This window comes from Papilio polytes, unplaced genomic scaffold (genome assembly GCF_000836215.1).
Source record: "Papilio polytes unplaced genomic scaffold, Ppol_1.0 DF822733.1, whole genome shotgun sequence".
Taxonomy (NCBI): Eukaryota; Metazoa; Arthropoda; class Insecta; order Lepidoptera; family Papilionidae; genus Papilio; species Papilio polytes.
Window position 1 is genome coordinate 2,092,895 of NW_013526471.1, and position 18,991 is coordinate 2,111,885.

The following is an 18,991-nucleotide window of genomic DNA, read 5'->3' on the forward strand; positions in this document are numbered from 1 at the left end:
GTAACGTTAGCAACTGTAGTTACCTTATTTTAAAGTATAGTGGCAGTGAATATTACAATGAAAGGCTTGGTACATTATTATTTAGCAATTAACCTAGGCCTTTCGGATTACAATCGCAGCACATTAAATTTAAGACTGAATTGATGTTTTTTTACAGAACGACTGAAAAGTTTTATATAATTTTTTACCTAACCAACATACTGGCAGTTGAAACAATCCAATCATGATAAAAAAACCCATGTTATGAAGATTACATCTGAGAATTTACTTACATAAATAGTAGAACCTCGATAAGTTAAAGTCCAAGGGAAACACTAAATATTTTAAGTTATAGAGGTTTTAAGTTATCATGGTTCTATGTTATAGAGGTTTTGGGCTCTGATGGGAAGGGAGGAGGCCACTTGCTCATTTGTCACCTTATATAAAAAAAAAGAATATTATTTTTTGAAGTTATAGAGGTTTTTATGTTACCGAGGTTTGAGTTATCTAAGGTTCTACTGTATAAGGGGTGACTAAATGTTGTTAGTTAATATTTCTCGAGAGATCCTGTATGCGTCTTGCATTACACTGCTTGCAGTACAAATGTCCATCCAGCGGGTAACATCCCCGGCCTTCCTCCCTGGAGCAGAGCGAGGCGCCGCAGTCCTCGCACGCGTAGCATGCGAAGTGGAAGCTTTTGTCCAACGCCACAATACGTACTGTCTCCTCAGCACCGCCTTCTGGCACTATAGGTTCCCTACAACGTGCACAGCGGGGAGCATATCTGAAATAATGATTTACCAAGGTTTTGTATGTTCTAAGCAGGAAATTTACCTGTGGTGTAACTAATGTAGTGTAACGTGAAATGAATATATTAGAGGAAGTTTGAGAGTAGCCCCAGTGGAAGAGAAATTAAGGAGTATAGTATGAGTGAAGAGGTGCCCTAGTATAGGTAGAGCTAGAAAGAGTAATGTAAAGGACGGAAACTCGGCGCGTCGACATTACGAGAGTAGGATAGAAAGATTTAAGAATATGATAGCTAGAAGTAATATAACATTAAAAAATTTATTTAGCAGAAATATAATTTTTATTTAAACAAAAATTATTTGTACACTCACCTCTTATGAAAATCTTCAATACAGTGAATTCGGTTAACCGCATCGACCGTGAATGGTATACCATCTAGACTCTTCTGACAGACGACACATGTGAAGCACCGAGGATGGTACGGCTTGCCGGTAGCTCGGAGTATTCTGTCCAAGATAGGGTCGCCACACACGCAACACTTCTCCAATGTATCTAGGTAGTCTCTTTCACATAATGCCTTGCCTTGTACAGCATAAAATGGGCGGCCCTGAAAACACAGACAAAATTTTAAAAGAAATAAACTCTCCCTTTACCTTATTAATAATTTTTTATCTACCTTAAATGTTATTATTGTTCACTGCATGTTTTGTTGACTATAAAGTAATATAATAAAGTAAAGTAAAGGAAATAGAAATGTTATTTTTACATTGTCAATAGTTAATTCTAAAGTATTCTATTTTATAAACTATTATGTGCTTAAAATAAGAAAATCGTTACCTGTAAATTAATACCACACAGCTGACAGCAAAAGCATTTGATATGATATATTCTCTCCATAGCGGTACAGCCCGTGGTCTCTCCCATGATCTTTTCTCCGCAGCGGTAACAGTTTCCACAGTACAAGGCATCGTCAGGCTCCGGAGTAGGCTCAACTGTACCCACATATCCGCCATACAACGAAGTACCAGATAATTGACTACAAGGTCTCGGATTTATCGGCTCGTATAAAGACTCGTAAGTTGACGATGTCTGTGAACCACCGTAAGTAGAGAAGTCTTGAGCATTAACGGACGCCGAAGAAGGCGGGTAAGCCGACCCGGGTCGACGTAATTCACTGTAATTCGACTGAGCACCCAAATCACTTATTCTCGACACTTCAGATCTCGCATCGCGGTCGCCGTAGATACTCTCAGATGCTCGCTGCATAGGAATGTTAGAGTAAACATGGTTCGTACCACCCGGAGGCAACAAATTACTGTACAATAGTACATCACCGCTACGAAGTCGCGACGAATTTCGCACAATGCAACTTTTTACGGGCACTAAATTTGAGTACGTAGAACTCGTTCGGCTTCCGTATTCCAATCTTGACGAATATGATGGCTCGCACGCCGATTTTACTGTATAACTCTGAGGTATTTGAGGCTGCGGTGCTTTACTTTTTTTGGGCGGAATAGAAGGTTTTATTTTAGCCGAATTAATATCATCTTGAAGCTTTGCGTCCAATTCGTTAGCATATATTCGTAGATCGGCTAATTGTTTATCCAATGTATTCATTTCTATACCTTAAATAATTACTTTTATGTCATATAATGAGTCAATGAGTAATTTTCAGAATTACACCTTTATCGAGAAGATAGCTTGTTTAACATGAAATGTCAAATTTGCAATAGTGATGTAGTGAGCAGAACAGTGTTGCTTATGACAAGGTGTTAAAATAACTTTTTGAAATGAAAAAATAACGTTAAAAATCGATTTATATCATTTAATAGCGTAATGTTTTTATATTATAGTAAGATCTTGTTTGTGGTCATTGGTTTAGATTGGATAAATTATGACTACATTTACATTGGTATAAATTTTTACATTTCCTTAACAAGTCGTTATCAAAGAAAGTTAACAAACAATCAATCAATTATTTTTAACAAGGAGTATATCAAACTTTTTATGCTATTGGTGACGATTGTGGCAAGAAACAGCCCCATGTTTTATAGGAAATATTAAAATGCAACTATTTTTAAAAGAAATATGTTTAGCACTCGTTATTCTTCAGGTTTGGGTATTTTAGTAAAATGACTGAATGTTGTTTGGTTGAATGATACAATTTGTAAATAAATATTTTTTTTTTCATAGCTAATATTCGTATATTGCCAAAATGAAGACGAAGGTAAAGTTCACAGGGCAAATCTTTAACTATTGCATCTACTTTGATAATACTAATACAAAACATTATTTTGCAGAGTTTGGTAGAACAGAGGCAGGGGAAGAAGAGGTAAAGATTTTTATAAAATTAGTAAAGAAAACTAATCGTGTCGTAAAATTTAAAAACTTGTTTGTTTGCAGTGGCACATGGATTTTATGCCGGTAAGCTGGAAATGATTAATTAAATATATTGGTGTTGTGTATTATGGTAACTATGACTTGTTTTGATGTTCATAATTTGATTTATAACCATCAGACAGGCTATCTTCCAGACAGCGTTTACAGAGAATTAGCGTGGTATGCTATTCTACAAATTCAACCACTTCACCATAGTTCAAAGCATAAAGTTGCAGCACACCTCATTTGGCAGCACACACTTGGTCGCCCCCACGTGATAATGGAAAGTCCACCTCAAGTAAGTTTCAATAAACCGAAGCATTGGTATTTCTAGGATTTGGAATGTGTAAAAAATTAATTAATCAAAAATACATTTTACAGTACAATAATTAAATGTAACCAACTAAAAAGCTAATAAAACAATCATTTTCTCTAGTCTACACAATCGGAAGGAAAAGTTAGCCGCCAAATCCTGGCTGAAGAAGCAGCTAAATGGTCGCGGGAGCAGAGAGCCGCACAAGAAGTACTTATGGAAAACATAAAAACTGGTGGAAACGGTCTCACTGTGCGGACTGTGATAAGTGCTCATCAAAAGACTATTTACATCATACAGAATAGTAATGTCTTATTGTTAGTTTAGCTTTTAAGAAACCATTTATTGATGACTTCTTACGAGAATAAATCAGGGTTTCTGACCTCTCAATGAATTAATTCAGTGGGAACGCCTGTAAATTTATGAATAATTAAACACTCATTTTCAGGTAATTTCTACAAGTGCCCAGAGGGTTCAGAACCTGATCTGGACGCATATCGACTTCAAGCGAATATGCATGAACGTAAATGTACATTCGGCAAACCTTCAATACCTGTACCAGTAGATCCTTGCATCGAAGCTGAAGTAGCGCCTATTGAGTATTCCTTTCACGAAGGTTGGATGTTTTGTCTCGGGAATGGTGACAGAGAAAATAACTATTTCCAGAATGGAACTCTCGACTGTGGTAATAAGACTAAGGTATTTTTTTGTATAAAATGATTTGTATTTAAAATGGTTGACTAAAAGTTATAATTGGAAAAAAAACATGAATATTCTATTTAGTTTTAATCATTTACACTCTTCCGTTTTTCTAGGTCTCTGTTGATGAGTTTTTAAGAATGTGCGCCATTGATAACAACATTGTCATAACGTTTGAATATTTCGGTGATGAGCCGCGTAAAGACATGATGCATAATGCCACTCTCTGCACCACCTGGGATCCCTGTCGTCTGGCTTATTTGTATCGCTTAGAAGTAAGCATTCAATGAACGCATAAGCTTCTCATTCTTATATTGTAGCCTAAGTGTTACAACATTTTTATAATTCGTGTTCCAGCCACCACCAATCGAACTAACGCCCGCTTTCCCGACCTCAACACCCAACCCTTGTGACACGACAGTGTGTCCAGAATGTCTTGAAGGTGTTACGGAAGACCAGGGAGTACCTATTGAAGGTAAGGTTTATAATCTTTGAGGTACTTACTGATGCCTTTTAAAGTTTTTAAGTAACATATTTGTATTGTTCAAATTTCAGTGTTTTCAGGCGAAGAGGAAGCATAAACCAGTGTCGATAATGTATTCCATATCAATGTATTAAAATGAAGTGTGTGTAAATGATAAATAAATACATGATTTTTAATTTGTGTTTTTTCATTGAGCCTTTAAACAATCCGGACAGGTTAATAAACATTAAATTTACCCTTACCTTCTATTTCGGCCTAATTGATAAGTTAGGGTGGGTTTTTTCACCGTCATTAATACGAAACGTTTTGAATTGTACAAAACCGTAAACCTGACCAAATATGCAATAAAATTGGACGTTATTCGCACTTTACAATAATACGCAAAACAAGTTGAAATCTTAAATAACTGTTTTTAATAGTTTATAATAACATTCTAACAGTTACATAAAAACGATTATCCGCTTTCGATTATTATGCTTCAACTCGAACATCACTAAATCATATCATGAATGTCTTGTCAATTCAAATGACGAAAGTTGTCATTGTCAATGTCATTAATCATGCTTGGTGTCTCATGCTGAAGTTATAATTATTTTTAAAAATTTTGCTAAAATGGTTGTTCTACACAATTTACAAGATATTTATCTTGAATCGGCAAGACAAGTAACACTAAATTTGCCAACAATTAAACAAAACTACTTGAAAATTGATTATGGAAATTCTGATGTAAGTTTTGACCATGTTCTACAAAGTTTTTCCCTCAGAGGTTTTTCCAATAAACAGTATAAAAGTATAGGAATTCTATTTAATCATTAATTATCTTTTTATAATCGTTTTCAGAATAAAGGAACAGTATACAATGGTTCAGAACCTTTATTACCTTTTGCTGCAAGTAGGGTTATTAAAGCTGGTATCAGAAACTGGAAACGGCTCACAGCAGATCATGAGGATTGTAAGGCTGTGTATGAAGTGACTTTTGATGTGACAGTATGTATCTTTCAATATATCTTCATTCTTAGACATAAGACTCGTGTATATAAAAATATTTTTTACTACTAAAGGAGAAACTAATATGGTGGTTTCTGGTGGCCGCCTACTCCTTTGTCACGTTAATTTTTTAAAAGCTGTTCAATGCCTTTCTTGTATTTAATTGTATCACAATTTTCAGGGTAGTAATTTAAATTTCAGGCCCGGCGATACCATAGGTGTTATTCCAAGAAATCTCGATACAGAAGTCAGTTTAATTATAAATCATTTGGAATTATCTGATGTAGACTGTAGTTATAATATAACTGTAAACAGTCAGAAGGGAAAGATACCTGCCCATATCCCTGTTAAATCTACATTGAGATATGTTCTTACATATTGTGTTGATTTGAGAAGTGTTATGAAAAAAGTAAGTTTTAGTAATTCAATCCATATCATAGAATAACTAGAAGTGTGATTGAAAAATCACATGCAGAAAAATGTATTATAATGTTATTGTCTAACAAGAACAGTTTACTCCTTCATTAAAGGCCAGTATTGCATTTGCTATTGTAGATGTGCATTGCTGTTGGATCCTTAAAAAATCTGTCTTATTTGTGTTTCAAAGTTTAGAGATATACTATGATATATTATTTTGTGTAGCCGCACCTTCTGTACTGCCATGTATACATTATTACAGTAAAGGTAGCTAGTAACTGGCATAATATGTACTCGGTTTGTAGTAATTATTTGTCTTTTTTTTTCAGCTGTTCCTACTTGCATTATCAGGATATACAAAAAATGAAACAGAAAAGAAAGTACTTGAGTATATTTGCAGTAAAGAAGGTTCCACAGCATATACAAATTGTATATTAAATAAAAATATATGCATTTTAGATTTATTTGAAATTTTCAAAACATGCAAACCTCCTGTAGAAGTTATATTAGAACATCTTCCTAGATTACTGCCTAGACCTTATTCTATAGTGAATAGTTGTTTATTAAATCCTAATGAAGTAAAGATATGTTTTTCTGTAATGGATATTGGAAATAATAGAAAAGGTCTTGTAACTGGTTGGTTAGAAAGTCTTATACATAAAAGCCTTGAAGATATGATGAGTAATATCACTATCACAGATAAAAAGTACACAACCATAGACAAAGTTCCAATATATTTGAGGAAGAATGTAAATCAGTTTAGTTTTCCAGAGAATATGTCAAAGCCAATGTTGCTTATTGGTCCTGGTACTGGTGTTGCGCCATATATTGGCTTTCTTGAAGAACAAATGAAAGAAAAAAAACCAAACGAAAGTATTTGGTTATTTTTTGGCTGCAGAAATCCTGATTTAGATTTTATTTATAAAGATAAGTTACAGGAATTTAAGGATTCTGGTGTGTTAACTAAATTGATAACAGCTTTTTCTAGATTGGAGAACTGTGAAGATAAATATATACAGGTAATTATAATTCTTGGTATGTTAGAAATTTTTATGTAGGCCTCAATCGCACGGACGATTTTTTAACGCTTTACTTGGCAAAAAAACTTTGGTTTCGTTTTGATAGAGCTTAAAATGTGATAATGCGCGTTAAAAAACACCCGTACTTAATCCGGTATTATTTTTACATATTTTGTTCATACAGGGTAAGTTGTGCCCTTATATTTTTTGTGATGTTTAAAAACATTTTTTTTACAGGATGCAATATTCAGTAATGGAGAAGAAGTAGCCAAGTTACTGAAAAATGGCGCGTTAGTTTATGTTTGCGGTGACGTCAAAACAATGGCCATTAAAGTAAAGGAATCTTTAGTGAAGTGTTTAGTTAATTTTAATGAATTTACGCAAGATGAAGCTGAGAAGTTTGTTTATGCTATGCAAAAAGAGAAGACATATTTAATTGATTCATGGAATTAAAATGATTTCTACTGTAATTTGTATTTTTATTTCAAATTAGTTATGTGAGAGTTTTCTTAATCTTTGGTTGCACAGTAGTCTGAATAAATATTTAATTAAAGAAAAGGTTCGTTCAGATAAAAAATAAAAGACATTTTATAAAAATAATTTAATAGGCAAATCTCTAATGTAATAAAATGTTCAAAAAGTGTCATTGGTGTATACAAAATTATAAATAGAGCGGCTTAATTTTAATTTAACGCAATTCGTTGTGCTGTTTATACACTGCATAAACTTTTTTTAATTCATAATATTACCATAGAGTAATAAAGTCTGAAAAGCAGGCACTCCTGGCATAGAGCAACGCGCGTGTCAATTTCCAACAGTCGAAAACATCTTCGAAAAAAGCTAACCTTAAATTTAAATATGGCTACAGATAAAAAATACAGAATAATACATTGTGTTTATACTAATTTTTACCAAAACTGGGCCCGTTGTGCGTCGTACTTAATGTATTGGACGAGTTTAACACATCTAAATGTAGTTAGAAAGCCATAACCAACATTTTAAAATTTTAATTTGTTTAATACTTTTTTAAAGCGTAATTACGCAGATTTTACATTTATCATTTTTCGATGTGAACCAGTATTCTTGTGTTCCAGTCGACCTTCAATAATTACTCGCGACTGGATATTAACAGGTTTTTTATTAAAAACAAACCAAAACCATTCCCACGTACTTCGAAGATAATTGTATTTTTTTCTAAGCATATCAGAGACACAATTACTAGCCAGAATACAGTCTTAACAATAATTATTTAATCTAAAATGTTGAAGTAACCTAAAAGTTCTACGCAATAGTAAAGAAGTATAAAAAATAAATAATTGGTCAGTTGAATCGATACCGGAATGTTGAAAAAACAGTAGCGTGTAGAATGTAAAAGTATGCAGAACAAAGATTTTTATTACATGAAAAATATCACATTTAACACATTTACTGCCACCTATTGGCCTAGCGAGTTTGTCTAGAAATCTAAACAAGTCTAGACAAATATACAGGCACACAAAAACACATTGTAATAATCATAAAAGCACGGAATGTGTTTATCAGTTCATCTTTAATCGACGACTAAAAAATTAACCGTTTTGATCCAGTAAAGTGATATAGTTTTTATTGCTATGATTACACTATAAACCGAGATTCGAATAAAAGTCGATGAAAGTTGTTTTTGGAAAGGTACAAAATAACTTGAGATGTCTATACAACATGAATCAAAAAGGGAATGTCAGAAAAAATGGTAATTAACATAATACTTGACATTCAACACTTTTCTTGCTACTACGATGTATCTTGTGCGCACACTTCTTTCTGAACTTCAGGTTATTCAAGAGCATACTATATCTTTGGACCACTTGTATGCTTACAATGCCACTACGAAACCCAGTGCCAGTCACTTACGAAAGATTAACAAGACACAGGCTGAATTGGTAAAGGGAGAGTCATAAAAATAATTGAATTGAATTATTGAACACGCTAGGCCAGTCACCGACACTAAATGTGTTAAATTAATGTTGGAACGGAAAAGTCTATTTATTTGTAAAATTATACGTAAATTTGTTCCACTCTATTTTATAAGGAAATCAGAATATCTTAAGCTTAAGAAATATATCGTAAAAGAAATAGATTATCAAAATACTTGTATGCAACATACAAAAATACATATTTGGTAAAACGGTATACAAAATGCCACTTATAAAATCGCTTAACGGACTAGCTACAAATATAATTATATGTACATATATTTTTGGTAAATTAATAAAAAAATCGCATTATTCTTAATTCATGTAGACAAAGGTTATTCCCACAAAAACATCTATACTCACATTTCTTTCCGATATTAAACTAGAGTCAACAATTAGATAAAAATCTCTAACTACCCTCAAACTGGCACTGTACTGAAATCATTTACGCAACTTTAATTTGAAGGTGACTTTAGCATAACAATGAACTACGTTGTCTCATTACAAATGTAATCTTCAATTAAGTGAATTTACAATGCGATGACCATGAAATGACGTTTTATCCGACTACCTACACATATCTTTTGAGACAATTAACTTGTAACATCTGCCAAGCTTTGTTGAAAAAGTATTGTAAAATCTATTATGTACGTTAACTGTATTAAAATTAAACTGTGTCTTAGACATTTACAAATAAACCGTTTTTCCAGAACTATAGATAATAGACTTTAATTCAACCTCACGATTCCATTGTCTTAAATGCCCTTCACAAAATGCGTGGTAGCTTTACTTTGTATCATTGAATCTGTAGTCAGGTTAAATACATAGTAGTTTTTGTATTTACAAATACTTTTTTGTGCATTTGTTAGGTGATAATGGATTTTCAAACAATAAAGAAAATAATATAAATTAGTCTAAAAGATTCTCTCAAATTAAAGGGAGATAATAATCAATACAGTTTCCGAGTTTATAAGGTCTGTAGTGTTTTTAAAATTACAGGTCAGGCTGTTGCCATATAATATAAGTTGTTTTACGACAATAGTGTTGTTTCATGGGAATAACCTTATAAAAATCGAGTTTATCGTTAATTTGGACGATTACAAAATAGAACTCTTAAGTCACTAATCAAGAGCACAAATAACAAGCGACCTATGACTAATTTAGAATAAATTCAATACCTATAAATTAATTATGGCATTCAATTGTACATGACACAATTTTATCTTATTTCAATAACGCCATGGACGTTACAGTACGTAACACATGAGATGGCGCACGCAAGTGATTTCAGTTCTGTAAAACGTTGTCCTTGTCTATCGGAATTACGTAATACGTCAGCATCAGTGCGATAGAGACAACGGTCTACAAAACCGAATACAACCGATCTTTGCCGAAGTCTTACTCTTCCCAGCGTGCCAACTTAAATGTCGCATACTGTATTGTGATGTATGAATATCAATATCAGGAGCTGATACCATATCGGTTGCGTTTAGTGATAAAACACAATCGTAGAGCGCGTTCCGATATTATGTGAGAACGCATTACATTAGACTAGGGAAATTAACTCGCGTTTTTATAATCTTATGGAGTCCTTAATGTGGCAGGGGGGCTTAACAGCTAAATCTCGGTATTCGAAAGGTTAAGCTAGTCATATGTCCAACGAAAGTCATCATTATCATTAATATGAGTTTGTCCACTGTTAGACATCGAATTTAACTTCAAAATCTTTACTGTGTGTAATAAAGAACGAACTCTATTAGTTTACTGGGAAACTGCAAGTAGTGAAAATAACTTTTTTACTTTTTCTATACAGCCTTTTTTGATTAAATCACGTCTGATATAAAATATTGAACTGTTTTTGTAATAAAATGATCCTAAAAGGGATGAAGTAAGGTTGAATTGTTTTTTTACACCTACAACTTTGAGCGTTAATATTTGTATGAAAGATTTAATGCAAGTTAATCGAAGTAAATTGGTCCAGAGTAATTTTAAACCCTGACACATTTAGAAACAATAAAAATTATAATTAGACGTATATTACACGCGAAAATATATTTTTAACTGTAATTTACAGTTCAATTCCATTTTGCATTTGTGTTACATGATATTTTTTTAAATAGCACAATTGTTATCACGCATCGATAAAGTAATTGTGCATGTAGTTTCTTTAAATTTCTATTAGCAAAATGTAATTACATATAGGTTGAACAACCTTTAGACACCGTGACTTCTAATAAATCATATTGTATTAAACCAAATAATACATAGGTGTGCATAGTTTTAAACAAAGTAAATGAGTAATAAATTGCACCAATTACCTTATTACAATACATACTCATTTAAAAGATTTTTCACTATCCTTATCACATTACCTTTTGTTTATAGGATTCTTGTGATCCTTTCGTAATGTCCTTGCCCTCTCTAAGACGGATGTATGTAATTTCGTTGTGAAAATATTTACACAATGACGTGTCCTAATATTACGGCACAACGATAATAAAACGAGTAAACGTTATCAAAAATTTCTTTCCGCCCGTTCAAACATGATGCAGTCTTTTGGTACGAATGACCAGAAATAATTAAAATACAAGCCTTACATTGGCACTTAATTTTTATATGGACAGACATTTTGTTCAAGAATTTGACAATCTGGATACATTTATATTGTCATTGTCTGCTTAACCTAATCGTAAATCTAAGCTCACAAATAACGTAAACAGATGTGTTATGTTTAACCAGCGAAATTACATAATAGAACTAGAAACTGTTGAAATAAAACATGAAATTTAATTACCGTTCCTTATTTCAATCGTAACTCTTGTGTAGAATTTTCTGAGCAGCTTTTATCAATGGTGTTAACGTCTTCAGTTCCATAGCGCATTCGAGGAACGGATGAGCGAGTAATTCGTCTGCAGTCGCCCTTAAATCCACATCGACTTGCAGACATTTGTCCAAGAAGTCTTGAAAATCAGGCGACAAAGATTCCCATCTCGGAATCTTCGGTCTACCAACCGCTGCTATCAAATACAATGCACGTAGTGGTGTCTCTTTCATATACGGGGGTTCTCCTTCAATCATCTCTATAGCCATTATACCCAATGACCAAACATCCACCTTTTTCCCATACTGTTTCCTTGTCACCACTTCCGGTGCCATCCAATATGGTGTACCAACCATAGTTTGTCTCTTTTCATCACCAACGATATTAGCACAGAACCCAAAATCTGTCACTTTCACTGTACCATCCATGCCAAGTAGCACATTGTCAGATTTAATATCTCTATGGATAGTTCCTTTAGAATGTAGAAAAGCGACTGCTTGCAGTGTTTCACGACAAACTGCTGCTATTTGTCCTTCTTTCATGACCACTTCGGTTACAACATCCGTCAATGAGCCACCATCAAGTAATTCCATAGCAACCCACAGGTGATCATAACTTAAGAATGCATCAAGGAAGTTGACCAAGTTCTTGTGGTGAAATCCTTTTAATACATTGATTTCGTTGAGTATGAGATCTTTTTTGGATTGTTTTGTCAAATCAATATCTTTGATGGCAACTCTGGAGTTATCCTTGCTGTCTATAGCGATGAACACAACACCTGGAGAAGAAGAAAAATACATCTAAATGGTTTGGAATATAATTATCATAAAAGAAGATTATTTGGATTTCTACTCAATCTAAAACTGGTATAGTAGCTGAGATATATGTTGTGGTTAAATTCAAATCTCAAACACTTTGCGAAATTTTAAGTGTGGCCTTATCATTTAAAACACTGTTGCATATTAAAATGTTTCAGAATTTGGCCATTAGTGGTTTAGGACAATACATAAGTTAAACAAGGTGAACCACCAAGATATTTAAAAAGGCTTATACCTCTTTTAAATATTACCGTGATTAAAATCCTACTAATATTATAAACATGTAAGTTTAGATGGATGGATAAAGTTTGTAGCCTAATGGTTTCGGTTAATGTTAAGGCCTAATTTCATCGAGACCTATTCAGTGGTCTGAATCAATCTCAATGTAATTTGGAAGAACACATAGGCTTCTTGATTCTGATTCATTTATTTACACACAGACGAAAACTAGTGTTCCATAATACTGATTGTATTATCTATCATTCTCTGCATATTTAAACTTACATAATTATAAATTCAGCAATTGTTTAGTGGCTATATCTATGAGATTATATGTAAATATTTATCTGTGCTATCAAATTAACTTTACTATAAATATTTTTAACAGATAAGAAAAGTTATGCTAATGATGCATAGATAATGACATTGGAGTATCCACTCTAGTCTACAATTTACAAACAAATAAGATGTTAAAGAACAAATATCTTTACTAATACAGTTTAACAATATTCAACTCATTATAATCTAATCTAAGTCCTAGGGGAAACTATAAAACTAATAACAACTGTTTACAATAGTTCCATGAAATATTGTAATCTAGCAGCAAAATATTTTGATTAACTTAGCCAATACCATGTTGTATTGTAGCCAAGGGAGGTGCCTACCAATGTAGATGGGCCTTAAGTGGTACCCAAGCTACGCTGGTCTAGCTGGTTGATAATTAAATATATAGTAAATAAAATAAATAATGTATCCATACCATAAAGTAAATAAAATATGATGGTTTTAGATTTCTAATTATCATCATTATTTTTGGTAAAATTTCATTAATTGGTATATAATTCATTTAAGCTAGAAACTCAATTAACTTGACTGATTGTTTTTAGTCATCTGAATAATTGAATGTATGAATAAAATAGCATTTTGTCCATTTATATTATATAATGTCAAGTGCTTGATAAAAACAACAAATAATCTATGAAAGTCAATAATTTTTAAAGAAAATTGAGATATATTTTCAAACATCAGATTTAGCTAACTAAAATAATAACAAAATGCTTAGTACGCCAATCTGATGGGATGTGGGCAGTTTAATACCAGTAATTCAGATAATTGCTATTCAAGAGTTTACTCTATATTGCACAATAATAAAGTAAAAAATTCAATTTACATATAGTTCATTCAAATTGAAAGTAGGAGTTATATCTGATTGCTTTATATCCAAATTGTATACATAGATTGATCAACTATTAAAAAAAAGAGTATATATGTAACCGAAATGAATATAATCACCTTATTAACAAGAATTATGCATTGATTTATGTAAACAAAAGATAATATAATTACCTGAAGCCCCTGCACCAAGTTGTTTGATTCTCTCAAATCTTACATAAGGATCATCTTTATTGCAAATCCTTTTCAACTCCTCGTACACTTCTTCATCAGTGAGGGCAGCATTCATCATCTCTTTCTTCCGTAGAATTGGACTTTCCTCTGACTCATCTCCTATCAAAGTCAAATCTTGAACCACTGCTGTTAAATCCATCATTGCATCTTTCTTTTTTAATCCATGTTTGGTTGGTGCTGCTGGCATTGTTTGTCTTTGGGAGAAGTTGTCATTAGGTGCAACATCTTCTTCACTACTCTGACCGATAGATAGATCAGAGTCTTGACTTTGGTGGGCATTTTTCTTATCTAATAATTTCTCTATCTCCAAATCCTCTTCGGTGATAGCTTCTTCTGTCACAAAAGGTTTGAACGGTTCATCCTGCGCCTTTTCCTTCTTTATTGTGTACATATGAAACTTTACGGCCTGAATGGCCGCGTCCGGGTTTTCGTTTTGTTCCGCGGGTGTAATTTGCGTATTTATAAGTCTCAACCATGATGATGGCAGACCTTCCAACATTCCTGTTTCCGAATTCTTACTTACATGGATGTGTTGCTTAACGTTAGTAGGCATTCCGATCTCAGTCGCCCTCTCATCTTTATTATGCTGCTTTTTATAAAACAGCTTCCTCAACACACCTCGGCCAGACATTGTGATATCTTTTTTAACACTTCACAAACAACTATGCCATCGCAATACACAAATTTTGTAAACGAAACACTACATTTCACGCACCAGATTATTGAAATTAAATCTAATTAAGTATCGTCGAGATAGGAGTGGCTAATCGCGGACGGACAGACTTTTGTAGGCAGAAGACAGACTTTATCACTTGTCAAAATTGTCCAGAAAAAAAAACTTTATTCCGTTTCACGCTCAGCATAAAATTTATCCTTTAAAAACATTTTATTAAAGTATTTACAATTATAGTTTTATTGGAAATATTAACATTTTCTATACTTTGTATTTATAATCGTGTATTTATCTTGACCAAAATATTAATAGAATAATTGTTGCAATTAAAAATGTTATTATTTTTGTTCTTCTAAAGTAGAGTGGTTATAGGAACGTATTCTTTTTTTTGCGTTGGCTGGCGAGCTTGATGATAAACGGAATTTAGGATGATTCACTCTTCATTGTACGTCACCGAAATAAAATATTTAATCGACAAGTTAAATAACATTTGAACAAAACTATAAATTAGGACACACTTTAATGTAACATGAATGAATGCGTCGAGTAATAAACTTTCACATTCGATTTTAATACATTTATTTTCATATATGGAATCATCAAAGGAATGTTAAGGACCCCTTAGCACAGATTCATTTTATGTACTTCTAAAAATAAAAAGAATACATGGAGGTTAAATTACTTAAATTTTTTTCGGATTTCATACTGTACCATATATTGGAAATTCAAAATGTCACATTCCCCTTTAGCATAACCATCATTATCATCACAAGCGTGGGTCAGTCCAATACCCTATCAAAAAGTATAAGTTACTTCAGTGCGAAAGAGCCAGCTGAAAACTAGGCTCAGAACAAGTCCGTTTGTGTAATTTCTTTTGTTACTTTTTTGTGGCAATAAATAGGTATCCATTCATTAATTCAATACTGGCTGTACTAAGCTAAATTAAAAAAAAAAATCTTATAATTCTTCATTTCTACTCTCTAAGTTTTTCAGTACGATTTAATTAAGATCAACAAATATTTCTACATAAAATAGTGTTACAAATACATCATACGAGATTCTCATATACTATGTAAATGGGCAGTGATAAGGTCGATTTACCACGCCTCGATAACACACTGAAACCGCAATTAGTTTCACAACACCGTTCACCTAATTAATTATATATCATGGGTTGTAATACAAACTTGATTTATTTGTTTTAAATTTTGAATTCATAAGACATAGACAACGTAATAAGATTAAAATAACACACACCATTTCTGCATATTCCGAAATATTTCGACAAAATCGCATCTTCAAAGTTGATCATTGAAAATACAGAGATAATTAAAATTGTAACTTCAGACTCCATTCAAAGGCACGGTTAGATTCGCGGCAGTATTTACCTCTAGCGTTTCTACAATTTAACTAATGATATTTTGTTCTAATTAAGACAAATACTAAGCGAATTAGCACGTTTCTTTTGAGAGTAAATTTAAACAGACATTTTTGTGTGTTTTGCGAGTTTGTCTGGTGATATATTTTGGTAGCGTAACGAAACATTTTCTCTACAAGGACGGCCGTTTTGTATGTTAATGATATCACATCATCTTAACTATCGCTTTACTTTTTGTACAGAAACCCGCTCACGACATGATCTCAGTGATATACGGACTTTCGCGGAGTCAATACTCTCGCATGTTTTTGGTAATTAACTTAGATTGTTTTGTGTTTTTTTTGCAATGTATCGCTACGTTTGATGTGTTATATGAATATTTAACTTATCAATGTTGTTAGTTGTAAAATAAATTGTGTTGTGAAACTATAATGGTAAGGTACATTTTTTTAAATAAAATTAGAGTGCGTTACAATAAGAGGGGAGTGAAATTTCTATTTTATTGTAATATACATGAGTCTCTTTCGCACTATGAATGTAGCTACATTGTAAATGAAATTAGTGTATGTGGATTTACTTGGGTTCTCTTGAGTGTCAGCGTGGGTGACTATGGCTAAGTCACTCCTAATGGCTCCGGGCAGGGGCCTGTAAGGGTACTGGGGACCTATAGAAAGCTAATGATGATTAGGTATGATAAAATGCTAAAAATACTTTTACTAACAAAATTATAAATTCAACAATTAATGTAGGTAGTTATAAAATGGATTGCTGTAGTGTTTCATGCATATTTTAGTAACTTGAAGCAAAATAAAATCTCTACAATTATGGACAGATGCGCTTAATCTTTTCGCTTCTGGTACCTATGTTCCTAATTACCAAATACCTACATTCGGTTTTTTAATTTATTAACGTGGGCTTACCCCATTAGTAAAATTAGGCCACAGGAGCTGTAGATTGCTGAATGACGCGTGTCGGCGGCAGGGCGGGCGTTTGCCGCCGCCCACCGAAACAGTAAAATTCAGTCTCGACGTCCACTCCGCGCGGTCCGCCCGTCGTCTCCCGCGGCGACAAAACGAAAATAACTCAAATTAACATTACTCACCAATAATTATAACCATAAGTGATAAATAAAACGCGCCATTTCTGTCGCCATTTTGTTTATGTCAATTTTTAGCGGGGACGACGTAACGCGATGAAATTGTCAGTTCGAAATTTGAAAAAATAGTGCGTTTCGGATACACGGTGTGGAATTTTGTGCACCGAATTAAAGGATTAACAAAAGGATTCTTGTCAACAAGGTAACATCTTTTAATACTTTTCCGTTATGATGTCCATTATTTTATTTTTTGTAGTTATTATTATTTATCGTAATAAAAATGGCAAAATATTTTAACATTATTAAATAATAGAGCTAACTAATAATAGATTACTAATATTATTACTACTATTGTTGCCGTCTTTAATCGATAAGGTTCACCTTACATACCCGCCTACAACTATTTAGCTACTTGCATTCCAATCAACTTACTATAAATGTATTCGATTGACGTTAACATTTTTAATACAAATTGTATTATAGACACAATATCTCCTTGTTAAGTTTATATTATGAGCGATCATAGACCTGAATCCATAACAAAAACTCTGTTATGTTTACTTAGTAATTGGCTAGTCTATTGTAATGCTATTTAATTCTTTTTGACTCAGTAATGATGGTTTTAACTATTTAAATGTGTTGAAATTGAAATGTACTAGTTATCTTGGTATTTACTTATTACTACCATCACGAAATTAAAGTTTATATACAGGAGTCCTGACAAGAAACGCGGGACTGCCGACATGTAGATTATATGTATTGCGTGGTGTACAAATAAGGTGGAGCTGAATGACACAAGAAGGCATCTATTTCTATTGTTATATAAAGAGTAGTTAATATTCATCTTTTTGGACAACAGAGTAGTGTAGCCTATTTGCGACAAGGTCGTTCAAGCATATCCCATCGTGACAATGTATTACTGTATCCTGGTGAAGGGCGATTTTGGGACGAAACTTGTTAAATTGCATTCTAAATAATAGTACAAACGTTTTTGACACTATCGCTGTGATCCTAAGTTTGATTAACATAGTATTTAATATGGTCTTTAAAGTTTCGTATCTTCATATTCATTTCGACATCCAAGTTGTTTCCCAACTCTAAACGAGGATATTAAAATATCTCGCAACAAATGCAGTAGATATCTTATCGTTAAATCAAATGATAGGCTATCTTCTACGTACTTACTCTTAATTTCTTGTGGTTTTCCGACTTTTTATATAATCTTCAGCGATTATTGAAACAGTCACACGTTCACAATTCCGTTATAAACATGATTTATAAAAAAACATAAAGACGAATTTATTACCTCCTCCTTTTGGGAAGTTGGTGAACAACATAAGGCGGTGGTAAGCTTTACAAAAACGGAATGTAATCTTTTTTTTTATTTCAAAACTAACATCGTTTGTAATGTTAATATTTTAATGCAAGTATTGTGCATAAAAAATACTATAGCAATGAAATTCCTTGGGGTTCAATGAACTTGATTGTCTACAAAACAAGTCTAATCATAGCTTAAGTGTTAATTCCTTTCAGGCACGGAATCACAGTATGATGCAACTGCGACTATCCGAAAATAGACTTTTTATAGGTTTATCAAAGCGAA

The 18,991-nt window shown here is 32.9% G+C and overlaps 5 protein-coding genes across 7 annotated transcripts in view; 3 read left to right on the plus strand and 2 right to left on the minus strand.

Annotated features, from left to right (window-relative positions):
* Positions 1-430: 430 nt before the first annotated feature.
* Positions 431-2,437, minus strand: LOC106105690 (lipoma-preferred partner homolog). The gene is made up of 3 exons (XM_013286117.1): positions 1,564-2,437; positions 1,098-1,333; positions 431-763 (listed from the first exon to the last, which is right to left on the minus strand). The coding sequence occupies exons 1-3, from the start codon at positions 2,341-2,343 to the stop codon at positions 523-525; spliced, it is 1,257 nt and encodes a 418-aa protein (XP_013141571.1). The 5' UTR covers positions 2,344-2,437; the 3' UTR covers positions 431-522.
* A 477-nt stretch (positions 2,438-2,914) lies between these two features.
* On the plus strand, positions 2,915-4,705 carry LOC106105724. The gene is made up of 8 exons (XM_013286154.1): positions 2,915-3,058; positions 3,130-3,150; positions 3,245-3,403; positions 3,542-3,722; positions 3,867-4,117; positions 4,234-4,392; positions 4,475-4,592; positions 4,673-4,705. Exons 1-8 carry the CDS (start codon positions 2,942-2,944, stop codon positions 4,696-4,698), a joined length of 1,032 nt encoding a protein of 343 aa, XP_013141608.1. The 5' UTR covers positions 2,915-2,941; the 3' UTR covers positions 4,699-4,705.
* Positions 4,706-5,138: 433 nt separating this feature from the next.
* On the plus strand, positions 5,139-7,494 carry LOC106105687 (methionine synthase reductase). Its single transcript, XM_013286114.1, has 5 exons — positions 5,139-5,327; positions 5,442-5,588; positions 5,770-5,997; positions 6,335-7,024; positions 7,262-7,494. Exons 1-5 carry the CDS (start codon positions 5,214-5,216, stop codon positions 7,475-7,477), a joined length of 1,395 nt encoding a protein of 464 aa, XP_013141568.1. The 5' UTR covers positions 5,139-5,213; the 3' UTR covers positions 7,478-7,494.
* Positions 7,495-8,058: 564 nt separating this feature from the next.
* LOC106105731 (serine/threonine-protein kinase PAK 3) lies at positions 8,059-15,063 on the minus strand. Its single transcript, XM_013286163.1, has 2 exons — positions 14,182-15,063; positions 8,059-12,575 (listed from the first exon to the last, which is right to left on the minus strand). The coding sequence occupies exons 1-2, from the start codon at positions 14,870-14,872 to the stop codon at positions 11,782-11,784; spliced, it is 1,485 nt and encodes a 494-aa protein (XP_013141617.1). The 5' UTR covers positions 14,873-15,063; the 3' UTR covers positions 8,059-11,781.
* A 2,257-nt stretch (positions 15,064-17,320) lies between these two features.
* The window catches only part of LOC106105730 (myosin-7), a 96,071-nt gene continuing 94,400 nt past the window's right edge, over positions 17,321-18,991 (plus strand). The window contains exon 1 of one of the 3 annotated variants that reach the window (XM_013286162.1): positions 17,321-17,590. The gene's annotated coding sequence lies outside the window, so the exon portion shown is untranslated. The remainder of the gene's footprint in view (positions 17,591-18,991) is intronic. The other 2 variants (XM_013286159.1, XM_013286158.1) reach the window with 2 other exon arrangements.